Raw genomic sequence first — 27,339 nt, forward strand, 5'->3', positions numbered from 1 at the left:
ATTATTAATTAGCCAAGCTTGATTGAGAAAAAATAAGAACAAATTGGTAATCTTCAAGTACCAATGATGTTTAAAATATAATATAAAACAAAAGACAGTACTCTTCCGATGTTTCGGTATTAAAGCCCAAAAATTCGAGTCTATTATTTTAATATAGGAGTATAGATATTCCGTTAAAATATAATGAACATCTGCGCAATGAAATCAAAACGTGAGGAGTGAGATACCTTAAATTAACTCCTTTTTCCGTCTTGTGACCAGGAGAGAGCCGACAATGTAATCTAAGTTTCTTCAAAGAATACCATCGTTTTCTGATGATATTTTAATTCTGAACAAAATGTCCATCTTGTGAAACACATGTTCCGAAATTCCTGATTTGATAAGGTATTTAACAAAGAATCTCCTGGAACCCTTCACATGGACTGACCTCACTCTGTCGTTGTCAAGCACTCTGGCCCATCCAGGATGGATAAATAGGATGTAGCTTTTGTACAATTATTATATTAGTTTAGTTCTGATAGTGCATTGGTTTGATTTTCAAACAACTTCAAGCAAGGCTCTGACTAGCCGCTGTCGCCTTAGAGAGTAAACGTTTCTGGTGCACCTTTGATACCTTAGATGCTGTGATTTTTCGTTTTGACCCCTGTTGGGTTGTTTACATTTAATATTAGTGTCAAGACATCTGTTTATATTACTAATATTCATATCGATGTATCGCTTTCCGGAATCCGGTTCACTTATGTTTTCCGGTTGGTTAAGCATGATTACGGCCTGTAACCTTTTAACACAGATCAACACATCATCGACAGTAAAGTTTCCCCCACCGGCGTATATACACCAAGAATCACACTGCAACTTATTCAGGTATATATATGAGCTACTTTGCCATCAACTACTAGCAACTTTCATCTCTTTTGCGCCGCTTTGGTTTAAATTTTAATTTCTATCACCTTTTCGAGAACACTAGGAAAGTTTGTGCAGTTGAATAAACGTTCGGCCATGTCGTACATTAATTTTGAGGATCAAAATAGAAACATCTTTTGAACTGGCTTGTCTTTGCCCAAAACTTACCAGAACTGTTCTCAAAAAATTAAAAAAGAAATGAATATGAGGTTTTTCATTTTGTTCATGGTGTGACTTACGCATGCAGAAAAGAGTAATGCCAAATTTAACCACTTAGAATAGCTGTATAACCGAAATACAAACATGTCCGGCTACATTTTATTATCCGAGAATGCATTAAGGTATATCAAAAGAAGTTTCACAGACAATAAAATATCGACTATAGAAGAGTCAGTAACCATAATACAAATAAACTACGTAGTTTCCTATTAGTAAACGTCAATTACTGGCCGACACATGTTTTATTTATACGATACATGCTGCAGCTTAATAGATTTTATCAGACAATGAGTATGAACTTTGACATTCGCTATAAATGAAGGAATTGAGACTTCAAAAATGATTTGGCATATCAAAATTAAACTGTGTACACCTGTTTTCCACTAATCTCCATGAAGTTTGATTTATTTACAATCGATGTTATAAATATGCATGCGGGTTGAATAAACCCAATCAATCGGGGGACGAAACCAAAAGTTTCCCTTTTCTAAACACACCTATAATAGATTTTTTGCATGTGTTCCCATACCGAAACTATTCTTATTTACTTTGACTATTTCTATCTTTGAAATGAGACAGATTGGTGTAAAAAGGTTAAAGTCTTTAAAATCGAAATTCGTGCTATAGGTTATTTTGATATTGTCACAATTTTTTCTTCGTGTTTGGATCTGTTAATTTTAATTCTCATGGATATTTTACGTAATTTGCACGTGGAAGCTAATAAATTCCCATGAAATTGGAGAATCCAGAGGTTGTGTTTTTCTCTTTCCTATATAAATGTGTTTCTACCCAATGCAGTCAACTGTAGCTATAATCAGTAGAAACTTATTGGACGGCTACAGGTAACTTACTGGAGGGTTGCAGGACAATTAGAGATTTTCTGGACTCGGTTTAACAAAGTTGAAGTTTCAAAAATGTTTTAAATAGACAAAAAAACCACTGCATATTATCCTGCGGAAAAAAGGAATTACCGCGTTTATAGAGAAATCGGAGGATTATTCCTTAGGAAAAATACACATGCATATATTGTAAAATGAAGCTCTGTTTCGTACAATTCACATACTAGTATATATTTTCTCAACTGTAAATCAAAACGTTCGTCCTACCCTGATATTAATCTTATTTCGATTTTGATCTAATGCAACCTGCTATAATAGGTTTATATTCCGTTGATAAGTGTTATCAACGAACGATAAAGTCTCTATCCCCAGCTTGTTATCACGCTTTACCTATCATGTCATCCTAAAGCACAAACTTATACCTATCCCGCATGAGGGAGGAAGTATCGAAATGTCTAAACTAAATTATACGGAGGAGACGGCAGGTGACCGAAAATGTCGGAACGGTACAGAGGAGTTGACTGTGCTGTTTCTCAGGCGACTGGCGAAGGGATTTCTGAGCGGAGTGGGATTATATAGCGGTGTGAAGGTTATCTCGGCTCTCATGAGGAACCCCTTCAGGGAGAAGTAAGTTGTCATGCGCCGCGATTGTCACGAGAAAAATACCTTTATGTTTACAAGTGCACTATTTATCTTATCCAACTCTGGTGGCAGTTTCTTGTGAGCTAAATTAACTAGTTGAGATACAATAAAAGTATACTTACATTTAATAAGTGTTACATGTATGCAAAAGCTGTATGATAAGAAGTACTTTGTAACTATCAAAATCAAAACATAAGAAAGAAAAAAATCTTACATCACGTTCAATTGTTTTAAACGAAACATGGAAAAAGAGGTTTCTTTAATTGTGAATTGCAATTGATTTCTTATGTCAAATCCATAGATTACCGAGCGCCATCAGAGAGATCTTTTCTTTGGACTGTCTTCGCTTTGCCTCCTTTCTCGGTCTCTACCCTAGTGTGTATGAGTTACTAAGGGAACTTCTGGAGAAAGTCAGGAAAAAGAAGGTATGATGATACGATGCTCCTACAGTTGCAACATTATTTGCACAACCATGATGACAATGCATGATTCATCACTTTTATATCCATTGCAAATGAGAAGTTTGAGTTTTTGTACGCAGGACGGATGGAACAATATGGCGGCCGGTGGATTGGCGGGTTTGACTCTGTGTGTTGAGGATCCGACACGGCGACTGGTCTTCTGTCTTTTTGCCATATCAAGGGCCATAGGGGCCTTAATCTCCACCCTCGTAGCCAGGGAGAAAATTCCGGAAATTCCGTATTCGGAGACGGCTTTCTTCTGTTTGTGTTGTGCTTTCCTTGTCTATTGCACAGCGCTGAATCCACAGCTTCTGAATTCCGGATATTACCACTCGGTACTCAAATGGTCACGTGATTACACAGACAAAAAACTACAAAAGTTATTCAGAGAACCCGGGGATCGATTTCTAACCTGTCAAGAAGTTGGTTTGCACAAAGACAACTGTTTCCGCCACGCTGTTCTAGACTGGGCAAAAAGCTTTCCTGCATTTGCTAAACTGTACTTTCCAATTCACGTTGCGCCTGTCGTTATATTTAGGCGAAAAATACTTCTTGAACAGTAAGTATATCGACATATCAATCACTGCATGTAGGAAATGATTAAAAATTTTGGCTTTTTAAATACTTTATGTTGTATCATTTTAGGCCATACAGAGTCATGAAATCTCTCTTAAAGAACACTCTCTTCTCTACTGCTTTCCTGGCAACCATGGTGATGCTAGCCAAGTACGTGATATGTCTACTGAGAAACCTGTCTCACACGCCCCCACCCTTATCCCCATATATACCCGCTATGGCTGGCTTAGTCTGCGGACTTGGTGTTCTATTCGAACGCGCATCTAGGCGGAAGGAGCTGTCGTTGTTCTTGGTTCCCCACACGCTTTATGCGTTATACATGTGGACCAAGCAGAAAAACATTTTGAGGGATCTTCCGTTTGGCTCCGTAGCCTTGTTTGCCGTTTCCATGGTTTCTGTGATGCATGCTTATGAACGAGAACCCGAGTCTCTCTCTTTGTTGTTGAATGGAGTGCTCAAATACTTTATTGGAGAGAGGACAAACGTGCGGGTGAGAATCGGTAAGAGGGTGAGAAAAATTAGCGAGATGTTGGGATGATGAGAGTCGGAAGTAGCTTATGACGACTTAAAACATGGAAGCACTTTTTACGCTGTATGAATATATCAAATATTATTCTAATCCTAATGCTGGAACTTGTATTAAGAAACGTCCATTCAATGGCATATTTATATGATAATGATTGAGAATGCTACAGAATTTCTGTGATATACGATATAAATGCAACAGGCAACATATTTGAAGTAATACTCAAGTGTCTCCTATATTTTACATGTATATTACATGTACGTTTAATAAAAAATAAAACACCACGAGTTAACTTTTCATGCATTTTTAAAGGAATGATAATTTTGCTTCTAATTGTTTTTCCACCTAAAATATATTTACAAATGCATTTACCTGTATATAAATCAATTCAATGAATTATAATCTTTAATCAAGTGAACCTGATAAACTGACTGAAATTCGTACACATGTGCCGACGTACATCAATTCATGCACGGAAAGGTTGTACATGGGCTTGTACCTATTTATTGTAATGGCTTTTTTTGCAAAACAATTTTAGGGCTAAAAATCAACAGAAATTGTATTAGGAGATCTTTCTGGAACAATTCATACATCAGAAACCTTTCATTATGGACCACCAGTATGTTAGCATTTAAATTCAAGTCGACATATGACTCGACAAACCTTTGCTTTCCTCCAGTTGAGATTTCATGAAAGCAGTTTTCTTGGATTTGTCTCGCGCGAGCTGGGTGAAACTCTAGCGCTAGATGCGCAGGTATTCTTTCTATACTAAAAGCTTAGTAACAACAGTTTACTATTATATATGTACAATGTACTATAGGGTAAACACGTACATGTACCTGTCGTTAGATGCCCTTGGGGTCAGCGCTGATTTAATTCACCCCCTGAAGGAACCCAAATGAATCAGATGATTAAGTTATAGTTGACAATGTTTTTATTTATATCACATATAGACGGTACACATAAACACTTGTAATAAACATTCATAAATGAATCCTCTTCATTAAATAATTGTTATAAAATATCACAGTCAGTTGGAAAAGCAACCAAATCCACACGACCTTAGTATAACAACAAATGCATTTTATCTGAATATTATTTGGACGGAGATGTCTGTGAACCATTCACATATTCTATGGTTCATCTCACAAAGGAAGAAGCACTGGTGTTACCAACTGAAAAATAAAACAAAACACAATACAGACACATAATACATATGTATAATGTAATCATTGACAGATATCAATATTGCAGTGTACATATACACTAAATCATGGATATAGGGAAGCACCTGAGGTGAGGTATTTTGATTTGTTATATATGCATATATAATATACATATTCAATACTATTTCTATAACATGAGAATGAGAATGCAACTGACTTTGCCCTAAGAAGCATTTTGGCTGAAACCCTGTTTTACTGTACATGCACTTGCTGATAACTCTCTCCCTCTCTCTCTCTCTCTCTCTCTCTGTAGCAAAGACATATAAAGTTCTGAATTCCTTACTTCCTAGCGGTGTTTTACGGGGGCGGATGATGCCAGTGGTAGCTGGTGGCTTGGTGGACACTAGTTTAGCTCCCTTGGATTTGCCTCCCTTTGGACTGTTGGGACTTCTGTGGTCATATTCATAAGCCGTCAGAACAGGTGGGAGGGTTAAGGTAAATAAATGATTCAAGGGGTCTTCTTTTTTTAACTATACTAAGTCTTGTAAAATATGATAATTACTAGAATGTAAGGATGTTTGTGAAAAAAGAAAGAGACATACATGTATGTTTATTGTATGTTTATACCTCTTCAGTTGAATCAATACAATCAAATACCAGTATTTTTTAAAATAAAATATAACAGATAAAAGCTTGTTATGGTGAATGTAAAGATAAAAGATTAATAAAACTTTCACATCAGCTTACTTTCACATTAAATTTGGTATCTGATGTATGTACAGTAATACATTTGCAATAATTTTTCAAAAAATAAAACCTTTCTTTGATACACTGTACATATAAAAGTGAAAGTTACAACAAAGATAAATTTTTAAATCAAGGCAAAAGGATATTTGCTGCGATAGGAAGGAAGAGGACGTCTGTCTGGGTGACAATTTCCAGGTCGTGGCGGACTGACCCCACCCCCATCTCACCCTCTACCCCCACAGCAATGGCGTACAGCTCAACATTCAACTCCATCCTCATTCCAGCCGCAATCTGAAATACACAGAGAGACAATTATATAACATGTAGCAAGCATAGATTTGAAACATGTCACAATCTAATAAATACCTTGTTAATTTCAATGATGACATTATAATGGAGAAAAAATATATCAATTTTTTGGATGGGGGTTGGAAGTAAGGTATATGTAATTATTCTAACATTAAACATCTACGGTAATCGAATGTGTTCATTGTGAAATCCAATATGTAAGTTATCAAATCAACACATACTGGGCCTGGATTATAGATGATCCTAAGCCCCGTGGCTGGGGGAGGCTGCTTGATCCTGAACCTACAGGAATCAATCCCTGTGTTTTTGAGGTACACTGTGTAACAGTATGTACAACCTTCCTTCAGGACCCCAAACTCAACCTCCTCAGGGAACAGGATCAACCCACTCATGTGGGAGAGCTGGTTCTGTCCCTTTATGGAGGCCCCCGCGGTCAGGGAGGTGTTGACTTTTCTCCTCACTGGCTCCTCAATGGAAATGTACTGTCAAGGTAAACAAGGATAATCAGAGTTTCTGCTGTGTATAGGGTTGTGTGATGAACAACAAATTACATCTGGATACAGGATTTAATAAAATTCAAAGTTCTTTAATGTACGTAAATCAAATCCAAATCCAAAAAAAAATTAAAAAGTTTTCAATACATGTATTTTCAAAATTAAAATTTCATTTAATTTTGCTTGATTAATGATTATATAATGGAACATTTATATTTTTGATTCAGAAAGCTACCCCAACATATCATATTTGACAAGGCCTACCTACCTTGATATTTGGAATGGCTCCTGGACGACCACCTTTTATTCCAGTTGGCAAGGGCACTGGGTTCTTTCGGGGCTGACCAAGAACATTGACCTTCAGACTTTTGGTCAAGGTCAATTCTTCACCATCAACTTCATCTTCCACTAAAATCAATTGAAAATTTACTATAGAATATGCAAAAATCTTCCAAGAAAGAAATATTCTTTTGAAAAATAATATATGGGAAAATTTCATTTATACTGTACCTTCCTCCTCTAAAGGCTGTTCCATTATTATGGCAGGGTAGTCAAGCTGTGATGGTAAATCTGAGGGTGAGTCCATTCCTCCTCCAGCATGTTTGGGGGTTGGATTGACTACAGAAAAATATAACATGACAAATTATACTTCTTTCAAATGTGCAATGTATTATGCAGCTTATCTTTCTCTGTTGAGTGATGTTTGGGGGTATATATATAATGTGCCAATTATGACAGTTAATTTTTTTGCTAGAAAATTAGAAGACATTACATGTACCAATAACAATGTCTGCATCATATAAAATAAAATTCAGATCTTAAGAGTTCTTTTTAAAATAACAGCCTCTTACTTGGTCTTCCGGTTTTATCCTTTCCTGCATGGACAGGGGTTGGATTCTGGGGTCGGATGGGGGCAGGTGACCCTTGACCCTGGGCATGTGCTGGGGTTGGGTTACCTGGTCTCACCCCTCCTCGAGAAGGTACTGTTTCTGTGTACACTTTAATGGGGAAATAAAGTTTTGATTAAAGTATAAAAGTACTGATAGACTTGAATAAAATTGATCACTACTGAAAATGGAGCTTTATATGTTTTTGTTTTATTTTGGCATATTGTTTTTTTTTCCTAATACGCTGAAATTCAAAATCTAAAGGAAAATTATCTTGATCACTATCTGGTTTTTTTTATGTAGAAAAAATAAGAAAGTAAAGTGACAACAAATATTTCTGTAAAGAGAAAAAAATGAAAACTACAAGCAAGACAAAGATTGTAAGGAATGTATATAGGCATACAAAGGTAAAGAATTTTTTAAAGTCAACATCAAGGAATGACCAAACTACATACATTTGACAAAGATAAAATTCAGCAGACTACATGTAGGAAAATTTGATGTAGGAGAAGTTATTTGGGTGATCTGGTTTGTTCATTTACATTGAAAAATATAACAAAGATTTTGTTAGTTGAGAAAAACATCATACAATATACTGAAAGGATGTTTTTGAATCGATCTATACAACATTAAAATGTGTCAACAGAAGGTAAATGGAAGGAAATTCAATAGAAAATGTTATATAAAAAAATTTGATACAGGGTGTTGTCATTTAATGTAGACAATATACAAACCTCCTCTTATTTCATTATCTGAATACAAAACAAGTAAACCTCTTACTATATGTATATGAAACTACATGTTAATGTGTTACTGTATACATGTTTTAATGAAAATCATTTAATGACATATCTTTTTTAGTTAAAAATTCATTCAATATTGTTATCTAAGCACAGAACCAGTTAAATCTGTTTCCACATTTAAGATAATTAAATAGAGAGCAATAATTATTGAACACTTTAGAATATATCTTATATAAGTTTTCACACAAAACTCATTTTATATCATTGTCAATCACCATATTGATTAAACCGGTTAAAAAGTTTATTTTCCACATGTATTAACCAACTAGCAAGCACACAGACAGCAAGTGAATGAAGAGATGAGAGCAGACAAAGCAGCAGGAGGGTGAGTCTCTTTACCTGCATAAGACAAGGGTGTGTCTGGTACGTTTTTAGGGGGTAACGTATCCACTGGCGACATGCTTGATCGATCACTCTGAACTGAGGTCACTGCGGCCAGTGCTACCAAACATACGACCACAAAGCTACACATACATGTCTACTGTGACGTGCTTCATTACACAAAGCATGTGACCAAAAAAATCCTATATTTACTGCTGATGCAACAATATTTGAAACTTTTAAAGTGCCTGTCATTCTTAATATTTTGCAAAAAATTGCTTTTGCTGTGATTTTGAATATATCCTATTTTAAATTTCATCTTCTCTATTCGACATAGAGAATATCAATGAAAATTGACTATGTAGTTGTATCAATATACACAAATTCATAAAACTTTAAAATCGAAAAATAATTTAGACCCTAGTGTGCATAACTTATATCATGCAAAAATGCATTCAGTGGAATTTTAAACCACATAAAGTATACCAATGAAAATGCATTGTGTGCATGTATAAAACATGCACAAATTCTTAAAAGTGTTAAATAATCTGAAAATGCTCAAGAATTTATAGCCATACATCTAGCAGGGTAGGCGCTGGTAACAGGACTCATTTGTTGACCACTCTGGCCGGACAGCTGACCTCTGACAGCCTCAGTTCCATCTTTCCTGGGGTCGGCCGACAGCTCCCTTAAAATCTCGTCCACATCTTTGGCTTGAGTGAGCAGGAAAGCTTTGCCAAACTCGCTGTCAAAATAACTGGGAATGTTTCTCTTTTTGAGTGCCTCCCTCCCAGCCTTTTCCTCCGAGACCTCTCTCTGGTCACGTTCCCAGTCAGCCTGGGTCCTCTTGGGCTGTGGTGTGGGTGGGGGGCTTGGCTCGGGGGGAGCTGTGGCCCTCTCATACAGCTCTTTGACATTGGCTGCATAACAAAAAGACATAAACTTAAAATTTCTGACTTTATGAATGTTTTCTGAGGGAAAAAATCTTTTTCAAGACTTACAAACTTTTTATATTTTACATAGCCAACGGAAAACTACCTGCACTGAGAAAAAGGTTGCACAGTCAAACAGGTTAAAAAGTAAAGTGCTAGGGCCAATATCTTAAAATTATAATAATCATAATTTGTTCTTTAATTAAGATTAGAAAGTTTTAAGATAAATCAAGGGAAATAAGATAGTTTTGCTGTAAGCATGAATTTGTTGTTACTTTGTTTTACTATACAAGTACTACCAATTCATATCTCTTCACTTGTAATAGTTTCAAATTACTTTCTAACAATACCACAGTATCTAGAGTACCGTTACTGTCAGCTTGCTACTAAGAGATCGCAACACTTACCTGAAGCATAGTTCTTGTCCTTGGCCTGCTGGAGACCTATTTCCTGGAGATCAGAGGCGTTGATCTTCTCCTCCTCAGTTCTTGGATCCACCACCTGCATGTAATCCGCCACTTTGTTCCTCTCAATTATATACTCAGCATACTCCCTCAATCCACTCTGTAACCTGTTATAAGATCGAGTTAGAATTCAGTGATTCATCTTCAAAAGTACTTTTCAGAATGCAAAGTACTTACAATGGTTATCAAATTGTGTGTTCGCTTTTAATTCAACACAAACATTTAGATTTCAAAAATAAATTTTACACTATTAAGTATTCTGACAAAAATAATAGTTCATTACCAGAACTCCCTTCTAAACCCATGATGATTTATATAAAGGTGTCACTCTAGTTCCTGGTAGACTATAAGTTACTACAAGAAAATGAATGAATTAATATTAAGGCTTACTTTTCTCTGAGTGATGCAGAAACAGGCTTGTACTGAATCATCTGTCTGAGCTCCAACACACTGGGGCACTTCAGGATAGGAATCCTGACTGGTTGTTTAACAGCCCCGCCCACAGAGAGACCTTGACCTAAATTTGCTCCAAATTTAGAACCAGGTGTCTTGAATTCTTTAGGAGGCAGAGTAGTCAGATCTCTGCACCTGATTCCATGCGGAATGATGGACTCCTGATCGTATTTCTTCAGCCATCTCTCTGATGGTCCGCCAATGTATGGTTTCAAGATGGTGATTCCTGTGACGCCTGGGAAATTAGCTAGTTCGTCCTTCAATACAGCTGTAGCGGGACTCTGTTCCGCATTAGTCAGATACTCCGCAATATCCTGGTATCTCAGTAGCTCCGTCCCACTTCCGTCCGCATGGATGATGAGGAACCTTGGAGCATGCTCCCTGTAGGTCGAAAGTTTCTTCTCGGATTTCGGCAAATCCTCATTACTGACATCTGACATTTCGTCTCCGTTAACTGGGATACATTGGAAGTCTCCATTGGATTTCACATTGAACACGTTTCCATCTGTGTCCACAGTTTCTATGATAACATCCGCATTGTGTCGTAGGACGTACTGTAGCTCTCTCTCTGGTAGCAGCTGCTCTGTGACTTTGTCTGGGCGGGGGTAGTATGTGACGGTGCCCTCGGTATCCACCTCGCAGCGGCCTCCATCCCAGTGGTGCAGCATGTAGTAACCGTCAGGGAAGACATTGATGGTGGAGCCATTCCCAAAAATTGTCAGGTTCTCACTAGTGGCACAGTTAAACTCCACAGTAGCATAGGCTGGACATTCCACCTTCACGAATTTAACTGTCTGGGAGTTAAACTCCTTTTCCATTTCTAAACAACAAAGATGAAAACAAATTTTAGAAACTTATATTTCAGTGCATGTTAAACACATATGAAAACGATTATTCAAAATTTGCCCACAATTTTCCTTCAACACTTATATAAGATCTTGCTTATGTGTGATCTGACTTTTGACTTTAATTCATGGGACAAGTTGTGAGCACTCCATGTCACGTATCATCATCATACTGAATATCAGCATCATACTGCTTCATTAAATTTCAATTATAAACATGCATGGATGAAATCTCAAGAACATTTAGGCAGACAAGTGATAGGTAATTTTCTGTTCAATAATTAAATCTCTAAAGCTGTACCCATTTCCTGGCCCTCCTCGGCATTCATTGTGTTCTCCCTGTAGTAGGTGGTGATTCTTGTCCCATCAGCGTGCTCCACGATAGTGGTGCCATCAGGGTAGCTGACGGTGATCACATGGTCATCTCTGGTGGCCATTGTCTGCAAAAAAAATGAGGAGGTTTAATTTAGGTAAAATAGTTGGTAAAGTTTTCAAACTTTTGCTTAATTACCATCTTTAAAAAATTTATTAGATATATCCATTTTTTGAAAAAAAAAATATAATGAACTTTCTTTGATTTCAGATAATTAGTTTTCTTTAAGGCCTCCTATACTGACTGTTCTATAATATATGCATAACTTGATTGCTTGAACTAGTGCTTGTTGTACACTTATGTAACAGCTCACCTGATTGGTCTCTGGATCAGAGGCCACAGAGATCATGACGGCCTTTAGTTCCTCCATGTCCCCGTTCCCTTTATACATGATTTTCTCCCCTGTGGGGTAGGTGGTGGTCCATGACCCCCTCTCCTCGTCCTGACTCTCTGGTCTCTGTGGGGAGACACTTCTCCTCCTAGGAACCTCCCAGTGTCCCCTGTGCACGCTGATTGTGCCATCAGCATACAAAACCTGTAGGGAAAAATTCTCTTATGATCCACAACTTTTTTATAAAGGCGGCTGCTTTCAGACTGGTCATAACAAATACGTTAGAAATAACTTGATGACAAAAAACCCAGATGAAAAATTATTTCTAGCATTTTGATAATGGTTCTCTTGGCTGACTTCCTCAAAATTTCCTATTTTCTTTCATTTTAACATTCCTTTTTCCTTTGTTGACTTACCTCAATACTTCCATCCTCCATCATTTTGATGACGGTTCCCTCTGAAGTCATGATTCGGGAGGTCTCCTTCAGTGCATACTTCCGCCTCACTGCCTCGCAGTCTTGCTCTCCCTTGGTCTTGTAGGGATAGCTCTGTTTAACGAGCAGACGCCTGTCATCTTCTGCTATTGGTTTCATGCCTATAAGGAAAGTGAAATTTCATTGTCAACTTAATTTTGAAATTTCAAAGAATAAGGTTTTTCAAAGAAGCGTCATTTCTTAATAATTGAAAACAAAAAGTTATGAAGGAAGAAGCATTGACTCAATCCTACTGATGATCCATGACAGATGTTACAACATTCTATATCTGACTGTGATAATGATGACTGACATACCCAGTGAGCTCTCCAGCATGAACTTGACATTGAGTCCATCAGGACAGGAGACATACAGCTGCTGGAACGGCTGTTGTAACGGCTTCTCCTCATCTTTCTTCTCCTCCTGGTCCTTCTTCTCCTCATCTTCCAGTGGCTGCAAAGCATAAGAAAAAATATTTCTCCATTTACCTATTTTTTCTCCTTTATTATCTAGAAACATTCCTATCAAATACCCTCATATTTATAATTTAATATCTATTCTACTCAAATCAAAGAGCAATTCTAAATTTTTTTCTATCCATTCCCTGTATCCTCAATTTGTAATTTGCAGTTTGTAATGATTTACCAATTGAAAAGAAATTCTTATTGTTATTAAAAAGAAACATACAATATCAGCATACTTTCAAGACAAAATTTGATCTTTTTTGAAAATAATTGTTAAAGTACTTTACTATACCAAGAGTTAGCTCTCTTCCTGGAAGGACATTGTGCCTTAAAGAAAAGTTATAGAGTTAATGGGTGATACTCACTGTTGCTGGTGGAGGTGGTTCAGGTGTAGGTGCCCCTTTCTTGTCCCCCTTCTTGCTTTTTGTGGGGGAAGGGGGTGGTCCAGGAAGTGGTGTAGATGGAGGTGGAGTGTAAGGAATGGGTTCGTATTTTTTCCCTGTAAACATTCAACATTTGATAGAATTTATACACTGTTTAAATTCTAGAAATATTCAAAATCAATTTTTAATAAACAAAAAGAAATTAAATACATTAAACATGGGCTTGAAATTTTTTCATCATACAAATTTGCTGTTTAGTATCGTCTTTGATAACTATAGCAGGGGTACACACCATCTTTGGATTCTCCTGTGGCCCCAAACTGACTGAGAGCCAGGGTCATTCCGTCCATTAGCTGGGCTGTGATGGATCCGAATGCACTGACTGAGCTCTTGTCACCATCAGACTTCAACGTCTTCTGGGCACTGCTTCCTCGGTCTCCATCAGTTGTTTTAGCATCTGTCAAATAAAATATCACTTAACAACTGGAAAATTTATGAATAGTTTATAGCAGTTCCTTTTTCTTAAAGTAGAGCTTGAAATGTCAGCATAACTGTGCCATGCATCCATCACTTGTACTACCCGGTACATGATGACACAAAAAACAAAATTCTTCCTTACCATTGCACAATAAAATGTTTACCGTAATTTGGGAAATATTTGTTTTGCATAGCGTTGAAGTAATTTGTTAAATCATACAGGGTAATAAAAATAATAATTACATATACTTCCTATAACTGAATTAGTACAAATTATTCCAGTCCTTTACAAACAAGGCACATACCAGTTAAATCTTATAAAAATTACTAAAATAACAAGAAGATAGGGCAGCTATGTCAGATTTAAACACTGTTAGTAATAATGAGGCAATGTAAAAACAACATCAAACCAAAAGCTAAGACCATGCAATGATTTTTTTAACAATGTAGAAAATATTAAAGTTTACCATCTTTTTCAGACTTCTCAAACTCTGCCTTTTCATTGGCTGGTGAGGGCATGTCCTCATCAGCATCGGTCTCCTCAGTCCCTTCCTTGGGATCCAGAATATGGACGGTAAAGTTATGGCCATCCTTCAAAATTGTTGACTTTATGCTAGTTGTACCTGTGAAATTTTTTTTAAAAATTGTATTTCAGAATACATGTGGTACACATAAACTGTGGGGTTTTTTTATTCATGGGCATCAATTCTTTGTGGATTTAGTACAAATCACAAAATTTCAGAGATATGTTATCAAATTCATGGACAATGATCTTACCACTTGAAAACGTACTTCTATGAACTTTAATTTTGTGGTAGAACAACAAAACCCACGAAAATTGGTATTGCACATTTATTGATGAAAACACACTTAACATTTACTTAGTGGAACCCTGATTTAGTTCTGTATTAAAAAGAGGGAGCACTAACCTTGAACAAACTCCAATCTCTCTGTCCTGATCTGACCGCCATCACAGGGGAACATTGAAGTTGTGATTCCAGATACATGGATCAGTTTGTTTCCTACATCATAGCCGGTAAACTGCAATCAGAAGAAAGGGGGAAATTAACATGATGAGTTAAGCAACAGAATTTCAAGTAATATGCTGGTACACAAACAATTTCCTACAAAAATATTATGATTTAAATGTTCTAATAATTATCAACATTCATTTGCTCTTTTGAGCATTGTGAATGATATAAAACTTTGAAGTTTGATGAAAAATATTGCATCTAAATATCATCAAGCCTAAAAAATAGATCTGTTAAGTTTCAAATAACATTACTTTAAGGTAAAGTTAATAACTACAAATATTGCATTAATATCTACAAACCGGCCAGAATCTCTCTGGGGGTGCCAAGTTCTCCTCTGAGGGTGGTTCCTGGGGCTCTGCCTCCCTCTCCTTGGAAGATTTGGACTTTGCACTTCCTCGAGAGCCTGGCCTTTTCTTATCCTTCTCAGCGTCCTTTTCAGCCTGAATGAAAATGCAGAAATGATGTAACCTATCATTTTTTTAAAAACAGCGATTCATCATATCAAAGTGAAATTATTCAATACAAGAAGAAATTTTTGTACATGTGTACTCAAGATTTTTCAACACACATAGAATTAAGAGGCAATAACATTAGATAGTTTTATAATTTACCCTTTTCTGAGCAGATCGTGCCCTCTTAGCACTCTGTGCTCTCTCCTTCTCCTCCTCCTCAGCCTTAGCACGATCCTGCTCCTCCTTCCATGCCTTCAGGGAGTTAGCACGGACAAACATGTTGCTGTTTGCAGAGGAAGATCTCTCATGGCTGCTTGCTCTCGATTTGGGACTCTTCGATCGGCCTGCAAATTTGATGACATTACAATATTGGATCTTGCATTAGTGTTACTACTCTGTTACATGCAACAACATATATAAGGATAAATAATGATTAATATGGAAAATTGATTTTCAAATGGGGAGAAAGATGAATTGAGTAGTAATTTACTCACTTGGTGATTTTCGTGGTGACTTCTTGCCCTTTTTGGCGGCTAACTCTGCTGCTTTGGCTGCAGCATCCTCATCCTGCTGCATTTTGTCCAGTTCCCGACTCAGCAGATGGGCGCTATATTTAGCCTCCTCCTCCTGCATCCAGTCAGCAACAGATTCGGCGACATACTCCAGGTAATTCCTACAAAACAATCAGCTCACTTCATAATTTCTATCAATAAAATAATGTAAACAGATAGGATATCAAAAAAGGTTTTAAATTTAGTATTTTCATATACCGGTAAATATCAAAAACTAAAGAATCATCAAAGTAATGAACATTTTCTATGCCCTTTTTAAAGGATTTATAAAGTACATGGCAGCTTTCAATATTTTTCCAGTACAGTGCAATAATCCAAATTGTTTGTAAATGTACCACCAATTGACTAGCAGCCTTAGTTAAAAAAAAATATTCTCTGATTAAGTCACGCATTTGTTTACCTAAATCCCAAATTACTATGAAGTTCTGTGTGCCAATCTACGTGGTTCTGGAACTCCGTGTTGAAGGGGTTGTGTAAGACCACCATCATGGAGTTATCTCTCTTGTTGTAATAGGTGTCCATGAAAGGCAGCAGATAGCTTGTCTCTTTCAACACCTGTACAAAATTAAATCCATAAAAATGATATGTTTGCAGAAAGTACAGTCATAGCACGCAATATTTATACATTGTACACTAAAATAGACATAAATATTACAGGTAAATCTTGATCAACATTCAAAAAAAAAAAATACTGTAAAATTATAATTCCTAGGGTCATTTTTCATGCCCTGATGGTGAGTTAGCGTATTTGATGGTTCTTTGGAATATAATTTTGTGGATTCATAAGTACATATGATTTATAAAAATTGTGTTTCATAATTTTTGGTTCCAAAAGAAATTCACGAAAATTGAGCCATCATCAATTCTAAATATTAAATGATTCCACATTTAATCAGTTTTATCATTTTGTGTATCTTAAAAAATTTCCATGCTAGTTTTATGTCATAATAAAGTTGTATCTTGTCAATCAAGCAGCTTGAGCAGCCATAAAGACCATAAGGTGCATCTCATAAATCAAACAGCTGTTTACCTGTAACAGTACATGCGGTTCATAGTGTTCAGCAAAGCACCACTGGTCCAGCACGCGTTTCTGGGCGTCCACAATCTCGTGCATGCTTTCCTCTGCCGTCTTAACTGGCTCTTCCTCTGTCACTTCCTTGTCTTCGAGCTCTATGTGTCTGATGGGATGTCCTGCTGCATCCTTCTCAAAGTGGACTGTAAAAATCATAAGGATAAATAAAGGCTCAGTCAGTATACTCTAAAGACTTACTCATTCTTGCAAATTTTTAAAAATAAAAATTGAAATCATGAGTATTTGATATAAAAAAAGAATTCATCAATAAACTCGGAAGAATTGAAAACTTACTCAGGCATTTTTAGAATTAAACTTAAGTAAGACACTGTTGTGAAAATAAGTGCATGGGTTTTTTTAATTTGCTATTAGTTTTGTTCCATCATAAAGATTATCTTCTTTTGTTGTATAAAAAAAGGCTCCCCAAAATGGCATCTATTTTGAACTCCATATATTAAAGGATATTGATTTATCAAACAGAGTAATAAAAAACAATACTTTTTTGTCCTTAATACTTATATGCCCTATAATGCAAAAAAAGAGATCTCTTAAAAAATATACTTTACCGGTACATGTTGCTATAAATTCATTTGCATAAAAGAATCATGCATACCCGAGTTACTGCGGGATCGTCTTCCTCCTGAGCTGGAGCGGGAGGAGGGGCGTAGGGTCCCCTTCTTACTGTCCGCTGTGGAGGGTCGGGATCGATCGCTGGGATCGGGACTTTTTTCCATTCTTTTCAGTTCATCAGGAGGAATTGGGGTAGGAGATACAGCACCTAGTAAGTATATATAAATAGTTATATGTTTATGTACTACAAACACTGATCTTATTATTCAGCACTGAATGTGATGATTGTGCTTAGACTAAATGTTTACTGTGATGTTAGTCAAACTACCGGTAATGTAATGCACATTGTGTTATTTTTATTACAGTGATTTATAACACAAACCTAGTGCAATTTAATGATGATATTATGTCAGTAACAACCGTGAAATGTAATAAATGCATGATACGATTGAAAATCAACTTAAATTTAAAGCAAAAGTTTATCTTGACTTTACTGAAACAATAGTATTAATTAATTTTGAATGCTATCTATATACTTGAAACTGGAACTAAAACTAAATGAACTGGAAACAAATTGAATGCAATAAACTGAAAGTATATATTATACTAAAAAAAAATTCTTATATTCACTAACAGTAATTCATGTAACCAAAAAAAAGAAACCAAAAACAACTATCCACTAGCTACTATTAGCATGCAGTATGTATCGGTAGATGCAAAATCTTAATCTACTGCTGACTACTGTATTAATGAAATGATAGAGCACTATTGTAATAAAGTAGACTGGAATGGAAAGAAGATTAAATTGTCTGAATGTTTTTATCAGAACATATCAAATTTACTAAGCAAGAGAGAATAAAAACTCTAAACTTAGAGACATTCATCTTTGAACAGGATATATAGGTATACATTGTATGCTTTACATAGAAACTTTAAATATACTAAATATTTTAAATACAGAATTAAATGACTGAATTTGAGATATCTAATCTGGACATAGAAAACTACCACTGCAAAACAATCTAGTTTCTAATTGTAGAATTTTAGGATATTTATCATGCATTAATTTATAAATTTATTGTATAAAGAAGGAGATTTAAGGGTAAATGGTAAAAACGGGAATATAAAAAACTGTGGATATAAAATTGGCAAAAAGGTACAAAAACTGGTATAAATACAAAGCTATAACTCTATGCAATGATTACTTGTGGACGATTTCTTCTTTGACCTAGACTTTCTCAAAGTCTGGTCAGATTTTTGTGACGTGAGCATCTCCTGCGAACTATTGGGAGTTACTTCCCCTGTACTGGGACCTGAAGAAGGAGTATCGGGCACCTCATAGTCAATCAACTCCATATCACTCCCTGTGAAGAGTTATCATTGTCACGTGTCTTAATTACAATAACTAATTAGGAAACATTAATTGAAATAAGTCAATCTAGAATGTACACATTATTTACAATATGTAAAGGGCTTCGTATTTTTGCTTTAAACCAGTGGTTAATAATATAATTGTATTGCTGACCATTTTTATATGTATATCATTGAACAGCATAATTAACACAAGTCAATGCATTTTAATCATTAATTGATTAAAAATAAAACACAAAGTAAAATATTTTTAAAAAGTCAAATATACAATGACAATGCATTGGCTTAAAATAAGTTGCCAGTGCCTACTGTGACTTTTGTACAGTTTTGATTGGTACAAATAAGAGCTAGGGTCCATACATGATATAACTTAAGACAGTGAAAAGTTGGGGTTTAATATGCAAAATTTCTCTGAAAATTAAAAAAAAACGTATCAGTATAGATAAGTTTTCTATGTTCTAAACTTAATAGATTAGTTTGTTAGTGTTAGTTTTATTCATTTATTGCTTGTTAGTGAATGGGATATATTAAAGTAAGATCTGGAACTGAAAAAAAATAATAAAGCAAAAGATGCACTGTTAATATGACTTTGTCACAGAAGCGTTAGTGTGCACAGAAATGACTGGAATATATACAAGGAATATAGATCTTCATCACCAGAGGAATCTACCAATGTTTTCCCATAATCCTTCATTTGTTGCCATTGGCAACAAAGAGATTTTGAAACAGAAAGTATCAGCTACAGATTGTATAGATCCAGAATAAATTACTAATGGGTGCCCAAGAAGCAGTGTGCATTTGGTAAAGCTATATATATATAATTGAATAATTAATTAAATGTTACTTTGATGAGGACTTACACTTGACAACATTTATTGTGACAGTATGGGCACCTGATGGCATGAAAAACAAACAAAGGTGTTAACAATCCAATCTCATAATCAATTAGTAGCCTAATCCCAAAACCCAGTTAACAGTATTATCCCAAAGACAATCTAATCCCAAAATCCTAGAGTCTGGTTAAAAGACTGTATAGTTTTAATAAGTCACAGACAACACAATTAGATATCGTATTTATAGATTTCTGATCAATGAAACTATTGTTTCATAGTTGATTGATTTAAAGATTGTAGATTAAAATTCATAAAAGAAACAGTTAATTCTAGTAAATAGTGTTAATAAAAATAAACTTTCAATCCTAGTACTGATATCAACAGAAAATTAGAATTCAGTAATTGCAATCTGATTAAAATAAGATCTTTGATCCGCTCTGACAAATTCGATGTCGCTACACAAAGATCGATCTTTGTGTAGCGACATCGAATTTGTCAGAGCGGATCAAAGATCTTATTTTAATCAGATTGTCAGTAATTGATGACTCTAAGCTATCACATTGTATGTTATTTGTTCTTTTCAAAACCATTTCCCAAATTATCATAGAATTCACTACACTCAGTTGATATACTGTAATACATGAACTAATATGTCATGATGTTGAACTTGCATGAATTGTGAAATGCACACCACCGGTAAAGGTTATGCGTGCAGATGCACCATACAGCAGTAATTAGCCACTTAGTCAATGTGCACTGATGACAATCTGTGCAGATTATAGGTAGCCACTCATGTGCAGTGGACAAATCATAAAAATGTGATTGCGCCAAGTATGATTTCAAATGATAATCTCAAAAAGAATATCATAAAAAAATAAAAACATCACTTTCCTTTCAATAGGATCATTTACTTTATATATATACATATGTTTATTTAATACAGAGGTTAGAGTTTTTCATAATCTAATTCCATTATTGAAATTTGCATACAGTTAAAAATAAAGGAGTAGAGTCTGTAAAGAGATACATGTAAGGCAACTCCTATATCCTTTTTCCCACTAAACCATTTACACCCTGTCGTGCATTATAAAACACATGTGCTAAAAGATTAAATTTAAAAAAAGAGAGTTGACTTTCTCTCTCATGAGAGAATTATTATCCATAAAGACTGTTTGACATTGACCTGACCCCTGGTTGACCTTTACCTGATCTTTCCTCTGATGGTGTGGACATAAATTCTTCTTTTGAGGCTTTTTCATGTTTGGGGATCATTCCTCTGAAGAACGGATAAGGATCATCCCATGGGATTGCAGAATGCTCCAATCCCTCGCTGTCCCGAGTAATGATAAAACCGTTGGGATCAGTACCAGCCAAGTCCATACACTCAAACACAAACTGCTTGAAGGCGCGGTCAATTTCTGAACAATAAAATAATATTGTTGAGTAAATAAACACTGTAATAGGGGTTTAAGCACAGGATAACACATTTAAGAAACAATCAAAATACTAATTAACATAACAATATGTTTTGATAATCAATCAAACCTATGAATATAACTTATTGGATTCAAAATTAATATTGATTTAAAGAAACTATAGATAGGAAAATATCAAACAAGCCCCCTTACCTGACTGGGAGAGGCCATCAGTGGCACTGAAATGTATCAGCTCCTGTAGGCGGGCCGCTCGCTCCTTGGCCACAGAAGAGGCAGGGCGGGGAATGTGAATCAAGTTTTCAAAGGGGAGTTTCTTCAACATCTCTTTCTCCACCTCCTGTGGATTGAATCCGTAAATTGTCTTCAGGTGGTTGGTACGGATGCAAATGTCATCATGAATATTCATGAGAAGTGGCTGGTTCAGAGTTTCAGGGGGTCTTTCTGGTAAATCAAATATGTCCGACAGCATCTGAAAATGAGAGCATGGAGTTAGTTTACTAGTACAAATCTTGGACACCATTCTTTAAAATGAAGTAGACCCAGTATAGTTGATAAAGTGGTACATACACTGTGTTCATCTTCGGACAGAGCCAGTTTGAATGCCATGTTACTGATGTGGGACACTAGGTTAGTGTTAATTCCATCAGCCCGTCTGGGTGGGAGCTGTTCACTGGGTGGGTCCTTTCCTTCCTCTGTAGCTGCCACCTAAAATCACATTAGTTGTTATTAGGGAGAAGAAAAGAAGAAGATATAAAATTAGTCTTTCAAAATTTTTAAGTAGTTAAAATAGCCACAAATTTTTGCCCAATCCATAAAATATTTCAATAAATTTTACAATCAGTACACAATTTCTACTGAATAATAACAAAACTTAATGATTAATACTAAAATATTCATGTATTTATAATGCTCCAATCTATATGCTATACAGAACTCATATTTCTTTCATTAAAATGATGTTCTCTATATGAGAAGTAAGAGCTCTGAAGAAATCTCTATACCTGTTCCAGCATGCAGTGCATCATCAGCGGGATGCTGGCGCTCTCCTGAGGGATACAGTTCATCAGGTCATTGTAGTACCTCATGTCCACCTCCACCTTGGTCTCCAACTGGTCTGGGTGAATGGACGGGATGCTGGGAGCGGTGGTCTGCTGGGGGGTGGGGGCAGCAGAGACTGCAGGCTTCTCTTCTGTAAAGAAATACAGTAGGATGAGGAACCATAAATGGATGTAATAAGTACACAATTGAAATTCTGTCTAGGGTTTATACTCTCAATTGAACTTTAAAGTATAGCAAGTTGGTGACCTAAGAAATGAAGGTCAAGGGTCACTTTGTAATTTTCTAGGTCATTCATTTTAGGTCAAATTGCTCATATAAGTTTCTCTACAGATTGTTGTTCAATGTGCCAAGTTATAGACCATGATGTTTAACAAACAATCTAAATCTTGCTCCAGATTCATTTTATCAATCATTATATATGTTCACAAAAAATTTCACTTGTGGTCTCCTACCTTGAGTCTGGGCCACTTCCCCAGGGACAGGAATATGTAATAGCTTTAGGTTGTCCAGGTAAGTCTGGTACTGTCGCTTGGCATCAATCAAGTCATACACCATACAGGCAATATCCTCAAACAGTGCTGTTCCCAAGTTATTCTAAAAGCAATCAGTAGAAATTCTGAAGTATGGGTCTATTTACCGTACGTAGAATGTGAATTGTGCTTTATCACAGGTTTGGTATTTTTTAGATAAAAGAAACATATCATTGACAAGCATACAGGAAATTTAGCTTTCTACAAATTGAGACTCACCTTCTGCTCCGGATCTTCAAGGTTTTCAGGGACAATGAGGTTCTTGACCTCATAGTCTTTCCGGGCGATGTTGTGGAGGTTACTGCCATCTGGTGGCTTCTGCAGTAACAACAGCACATCCTTCCAGTACTGCTTCAGCTCTTTCTTCAGTTTCTGCTTCTGATTTCTCTCCACTTCTTCTAAAGCTAGAGAGACATTTCAATTCTTAATGCTACCCATCAATAAGAACAAATCAAATATCTTACTGAATTCATAACTTTAAATACATGTTGTTGCAATCTTCAACCTTATTATTGTGTCCATATAAAGTAAGCATTCTTTTACTTATTGTTAAAACTTTTTAAATGCATTTTTTTAAAAACATTTTTAATGCAAACTTAAGTGTTATTGTAACAGAAAAAATATATTTCATTTGTTACATCTCCTTTTCTTCAAATCAACAAAATTCATGTTTCAACAAAACATATCTTGAAGATAAATACTTTTTATAGGCTTCAAGTAATTGCAATTCTTTACCTAATGTTTTTTCATCTTTCTCCACATCTGGAACTTCCTGTTTCTGGAACCTGGAGTAATCCTGAGAGCTGATTTTTACAATGGACTCCACAGTGATCCCCAGCTCAGACAGGTAGGCGATCAGGTGTGGGTTGTGGAAGCCGTAGATGACCACGTAGTGCTGAGCTCCGTCATCTGGCTCATCATCTGTACAAAGAGAACACAGAATAGGTTCTTTCATTTAATGGAATAATTATATCAAACTTTAATTCATTTATCAATTTAAACTACCGGTATGTAATGTCCTAAATCATGTGCAAATATGAATTAAGTTTATGTGCACTAGTATAAAATTTCTTTCTAACTTAAACCCTAAAACTGAATACTGTGTATCGATCCATGAATCTAAAATCTAAACTGCTGCCAAACTACCATATCTTCTATCATTGCTTAGGATGCTTATACTGGTATATAAATCTAGACCAGCCAGTACATGAAAATTAAGATATGTGTTTTGGGGTTTTTAATGTATTGATAAGGAATGCCCTCTATACCTATGTATTTTCCTTCATCATCCTCTTCCCCTCGCTTCCTCAGTTTGGACCCCTCCTTGGCTGAGGGGGGCTCTGGGGTCTTCTTTCCTCCCCCTTTCCCCTTCCCTGCAGACTTTGGTTTATCTTTTCCTCCTTTTCCTTTGTCCTTACCATCTGCAGCCTATAAATATATATATATTACAATTACACATATATGTAATGGTTTGCAAGTAGACTAGTAATGTTTCACAGTAGAGAGTGTTGAAAGTGATGAAACATTTTTCAAAAAAAATGTATTACCAGGTAAGTATCCATTAGTTTAATAAATTCAGTCATATTTCAACAAAAGAAAAAAAAAGTCGAAGTAAAAGATCAAAATGAATAACAAAAATTTAAGTCAATGCATTAACAAACCTGTAAATGAATGAAACAATGGTAATAATGTTAGTAATAAAACTTACAGATTAAATAACAAAGCTTTTTTTCAGCAACATGCATGCAAAGTTTCAATCATTTTGTTAATAAATGCATGCAAAAGATTTTTTTTTCTTCTAATATTACCAAGGATTTACTCGATTTGTTAGGCAAAGCTCTCTGCAAAAATGCATGGTTTTCTAAATATGTATGGACAATATAACATGAGGAAATAAACTGCATGCCCCAACATTATTATATATCTAGTGATCAAGAATGCTTTTGCTAATTTAGGTGGTAATTTTAAAGTTTGCCCTTTACACAATAGATTTTATCTAAATTTCAAGGAGGGTAAAAGAATTGTGTGGGAGGTACATGTATATATATCTACATTTACATAAGGTGTTTACATAAGGTGATTTTATAATGAAAAGCTTTTGTGCAGTAAACTTACAGCTATGCATATAGATAAACATATATCAGGCATCAATATATATAAATAATTGTGAAAGAGCATTTGGAATCTGTGCAGTTTAAATCTAAACAATGCTAACAAAAAATTCATAAAAAGTCATCATTTTGTGAAATAAGAAAACACCTACGTTTGTACTACTTGCATATTTAGTCTAATTTTTTTGCCATACAATTTACTCTTAATCAATGCATATTCCTAACAAAATTTTGTGCAGAGAAAGAGAGGTCTAGAAACAAAATATACATCACCTTTTTTTTCTTACCACCTTGCCCTAGCTGTTTACAATTACAGGTATTTCATTCATTAAGAAGCATTACAACAGTGTGACAACAAATATATTACATCCACAGTGACCAAACACAGTCTTACATTGTAATTTCTACAGGTAACATGCACATTCTTTTCATTCTTTATACAGTACATGTTTAGGAACATAAAGGTACACACGTTACGTCATTCAAAACTAAACCATTATATAACATGCAACCAAGACAATGAAAAAGCCTTTGAAAGATAAGATGCATTCTACATGAATTAAATAAGCCATGTACAACATTCAATGTACACCATGAGCTACTGAGATGTGATCAGCCAAACTTGTTTTGTTACGAACAAGGTCATTTGATTACAACAACTAACATTTCACAGAGTTCCTCTCTAGACATTCAATCTTACCTCTGTAACATTATCTTTCTAAGACCAGGTAAACAAACAAATGTTTCAGTTAAAACATTTAATGAAACATAACCATTTTTCATAAATTAATATACTTTTACTGTCTTACGATCAAATTCTTAAGATTCATTTTTGCTGTTAAATGTAAAGAACTTAAATGTGCATGAAGTGTGTTCACATATTTTTTGTGTCAATCTATTATTTGTGAATTGTTAACACTTGGACCCATTCCCTTCTACCAGACTCACCTTCTTTTCTGTTTCCCTGCGCTTAAGATCATTAGCTTTGATTGCCAAAAGTTTAAACTTAATGAGCCGTGCTAGGAGAGGCAGTGGTATTTCTTCACCATTATCCAAGTGTATTTTGCATGGCTCACACACTTCAAAATGTTGGGGAACTTCCTTTGGTTTCTTGCCTTTTGGGTTTCCCAATTCTTTGACCTGTCAAATTTATTAATCTAATTAAGAATCTATAGATAATCTTTTGAACAATATTTATACTTCTTTTTATTAATTTTTTGAATAACTGATTAAGAAATTACAATTAATTACAATAAGCTGTGTTCTTAACCATTTGCAATAAAATAACTTCACATATTTTATCACGGATATCAAATGTATTAGTATATAATTTGAAGTTTAACTAATGAGGGAAGTTTTTAATTGATCCTCATAAAGAGACAAACTTGGTGGCATTGAAAATTATTATATTATTTTTACACCGTGTACATACACATTTACCGTTAGATAAATATATACATCACTGTGGACTTTAACAGAATATACATTCAATTTCTGAATGACATCAACAAATAAGGATGATGAAGATGATGAATGTAAAGTGCATGCAATATTAACTACAGAACTGTTCTACGAGTCTATGTGTACGCATTACCTCAGCCTCCAGCTGCTCCTTAGAGATTACACTGAAAAGTCTTCTGGATCCTGCAGCGATGGTAGCCCCAAGGATATCAATCCATGTATAATCTTCAGGTTTCTCGCCTACCACAAATGTCACATTAGCCTTCCAACTTTCCTATATGAATAAAAGAGAAACAAATTTTAAATAGGGTTATCCTGGGCATCACAAGACCGACACCTAACGCGCACTGGTTAGTGTGTGCATAGACCATACCTCGTCAAAAGTAGCGGCCAACAGTGGTTGTTCCCATTTGGCACCTCCTTGTCCTGAACCACTTTTAACTCTTTTCCCTGCTTTTGACATTGTATCAACCGTTTATTTGGTTTAAGAGAGTGTATATCTCGCTTTTTTAATCACTCTACGATTCTGCCGCCATATTTATGTTTAGAAGGTTGCTACGAGAAGTAGGCATGCGCAAAAGTATCACTTCCGGTCGTATTGATAATATCGGGAAATAATGATGAAATATATGACGATTTGCTATTTTAATTTACTTTTCAATAGATTTTTTTTTATCTATGAAGCATATATCATTACTTTAACTTATTTAAGAACTGTGATTAAAATTATTTTTTATGACTTTATTATTT

The 27,339-nt window shown here is 35.4% G+C and overlaps 2 protein-coding genes and 1 long non-coding RNA gene across 8 annotated transcripts; 2 read left to right on the plus strand and 1 right to left on the minus strand.

Moving 5' to 3' along the window:
• The first annotated feature begins 785 nt into the window (after positions 1–785).
• LOC128183612 (uncharacterized) lies at positions 786–6,351 on the plus strand. The gene is made up of 3 exons (XR_008243631.1): positions 786–864; positions 5,646–5,827; positions 6,214–6,351. It is a non-coding gene; the product is annotated as an uncharacterized LOC128183612 (long non-coding RNA).
• On the plus strand, positions 2,360–4,450 carry LOC128183611 (uncharacterized). The gene is made up of 4 exons (XM_052852712.1): positions 2,360–2,588; positions 2,905–3,028; positions 3,145–3,623; positions 3,710–4,450. Exons 1-4 carry the CDS (start codon positions 2,413–2,415, stop codon positions 4,176–4,178), a joined length of 1,248 nt encoding a protein of 415 aa, XP_052708672.1. The 5' UTR covers positions 2,360–2,412; the 3' UTR covers positions 4,179–4,450.
• LOC128183609 (sperm-associated antigen 17-like) lies at positions 5,083–27,152 on the minus strand. Of its 6 annotated transcripts, none has more exons than XM_052852705.1 (40): positions 26,963–27,152; positions 26,723–26,863; positions 26,077–26,268; positions 25,402–25,428; positions 24,286–24,445; positions 23,753–23,938; positions 23,237–23,421; positions 22,940–23,081; positions 22,430–22,617; positions 21,996–22,133; positions 21,621–21,897; positions 21,198–21,410; positions 20,020–20,052; positions 18,994–19,152; positions 17,832–17,996; positions 17,177–17,361; positions 16,547–16,701; positions 16,069–16,247; positions 15,734–15,918; positions 15,422–15,562; positions 15,018–15,129; positions 14,556–14,711; positions 13,904–14,068; positions 13,594–13,727; positions 13,082–13,217; positions 12,708–12,886; positions 12,274–12,495; positions 11,889–12,027; positions 10,680–11,562; positions 10,233–10,396; positions 9,472–9,813; positions 8,912–9,013; positions 8,504–8,521; positions 7,734–7,880; positions 7,393–7,500; positions 7,151–7,290; positions 6,610–6,870; positions 6,226–6,370; positions 5,676–5,813; positions 5,083–5,341 (listed from the first exon to the last, which is right to left on the minus strand). In XM_052852705.1, exons 1-40 carry the CDS (start codon positions 27,050–27,052, stop codon positions 5,307–5,309), a joined length of 6,867 nt encoding a protein of 2,288 aa, XP_052708665.1. In that variant the 5' UTR covers positions 27,053–27,152; the 3' UTR covers positions 5,083–5,306. The 6 variants fall into 6 exon arrangements, with proteins under 6 accessions (XP_052708665.1, XP_052708666.1, XP_052708668.1 ...); XM_052852706.1 differs by lacking the exon at positions 25,402–25,428 and adding an exon at positions 25,829–25,846; XM_052852708.1 differs by lacking the exon at positions 25,402–25,428.
• Between the last annotated feature and the right edge of the window lie 187 nt (positions 27,153–27,339).

The sequence above is a fragment of the Crassostrea angulata genome, chromosome 5, assembly GCF_025612915.1.
Source record: "Crassostrea angulata isolate pt1a10 chromosome 5, ASM2561291v2, whole genome shotgun sequence".
Taxonomy (NCBI): domain Eukaryota; kingdom Metazoa; phylum Mollusca; class Bivalvia; order Ostreida; family Ostreidae; genus Magallana; species Magallana angulata.

Excerpts from the sequence above, each read along its gene's own strand:
- LOC128183611 (XM_052852712.1), top strand. The coding sequence starts at position 2,413 with ATGTCTAAACTAAATTATACGGAGGAGACGGCAGGTGACCGAAAATGT. Across the intron at positions 3,029-3,144 it reads AGAAAGTCAGGAAAAAGAAG|GACGGATGGAACAATATGGC; the intron begins GTATGATGATAC and ends TTTTGTACGCAG. Across the intron at positions 3,624-3,709 it reads CGAAAAATACTTCTTGAACA|GCCATACAGAGTCATGAAAT; the intron begins GTAAGTATATCG and ends GTATCATTTTAG.
- LOC128183609 (XM_052852705.1), bottom strand. The coding sequence starts at position 27,052 with ATGTCAAAAGCAGGGAAAAGAGTTAAAAGTGGTTCAGGACAAGGAGGT. Across the intron at positions 21,898-21,995 it reads TGTCCGAAGATGAACACAGT|ATGCTGTCGGACATATTTGA; the intron begins GTATGTACCACT and ends TCTCATTTTCAG. Across the intron at positions 9,014-9,471 it reads CAGCGCCTACCCTGCTAGAT|CACTGGCCGCAGTGACCTCA; the intron begins GTATGGCTATAA and ends TATGTTTGGTAG.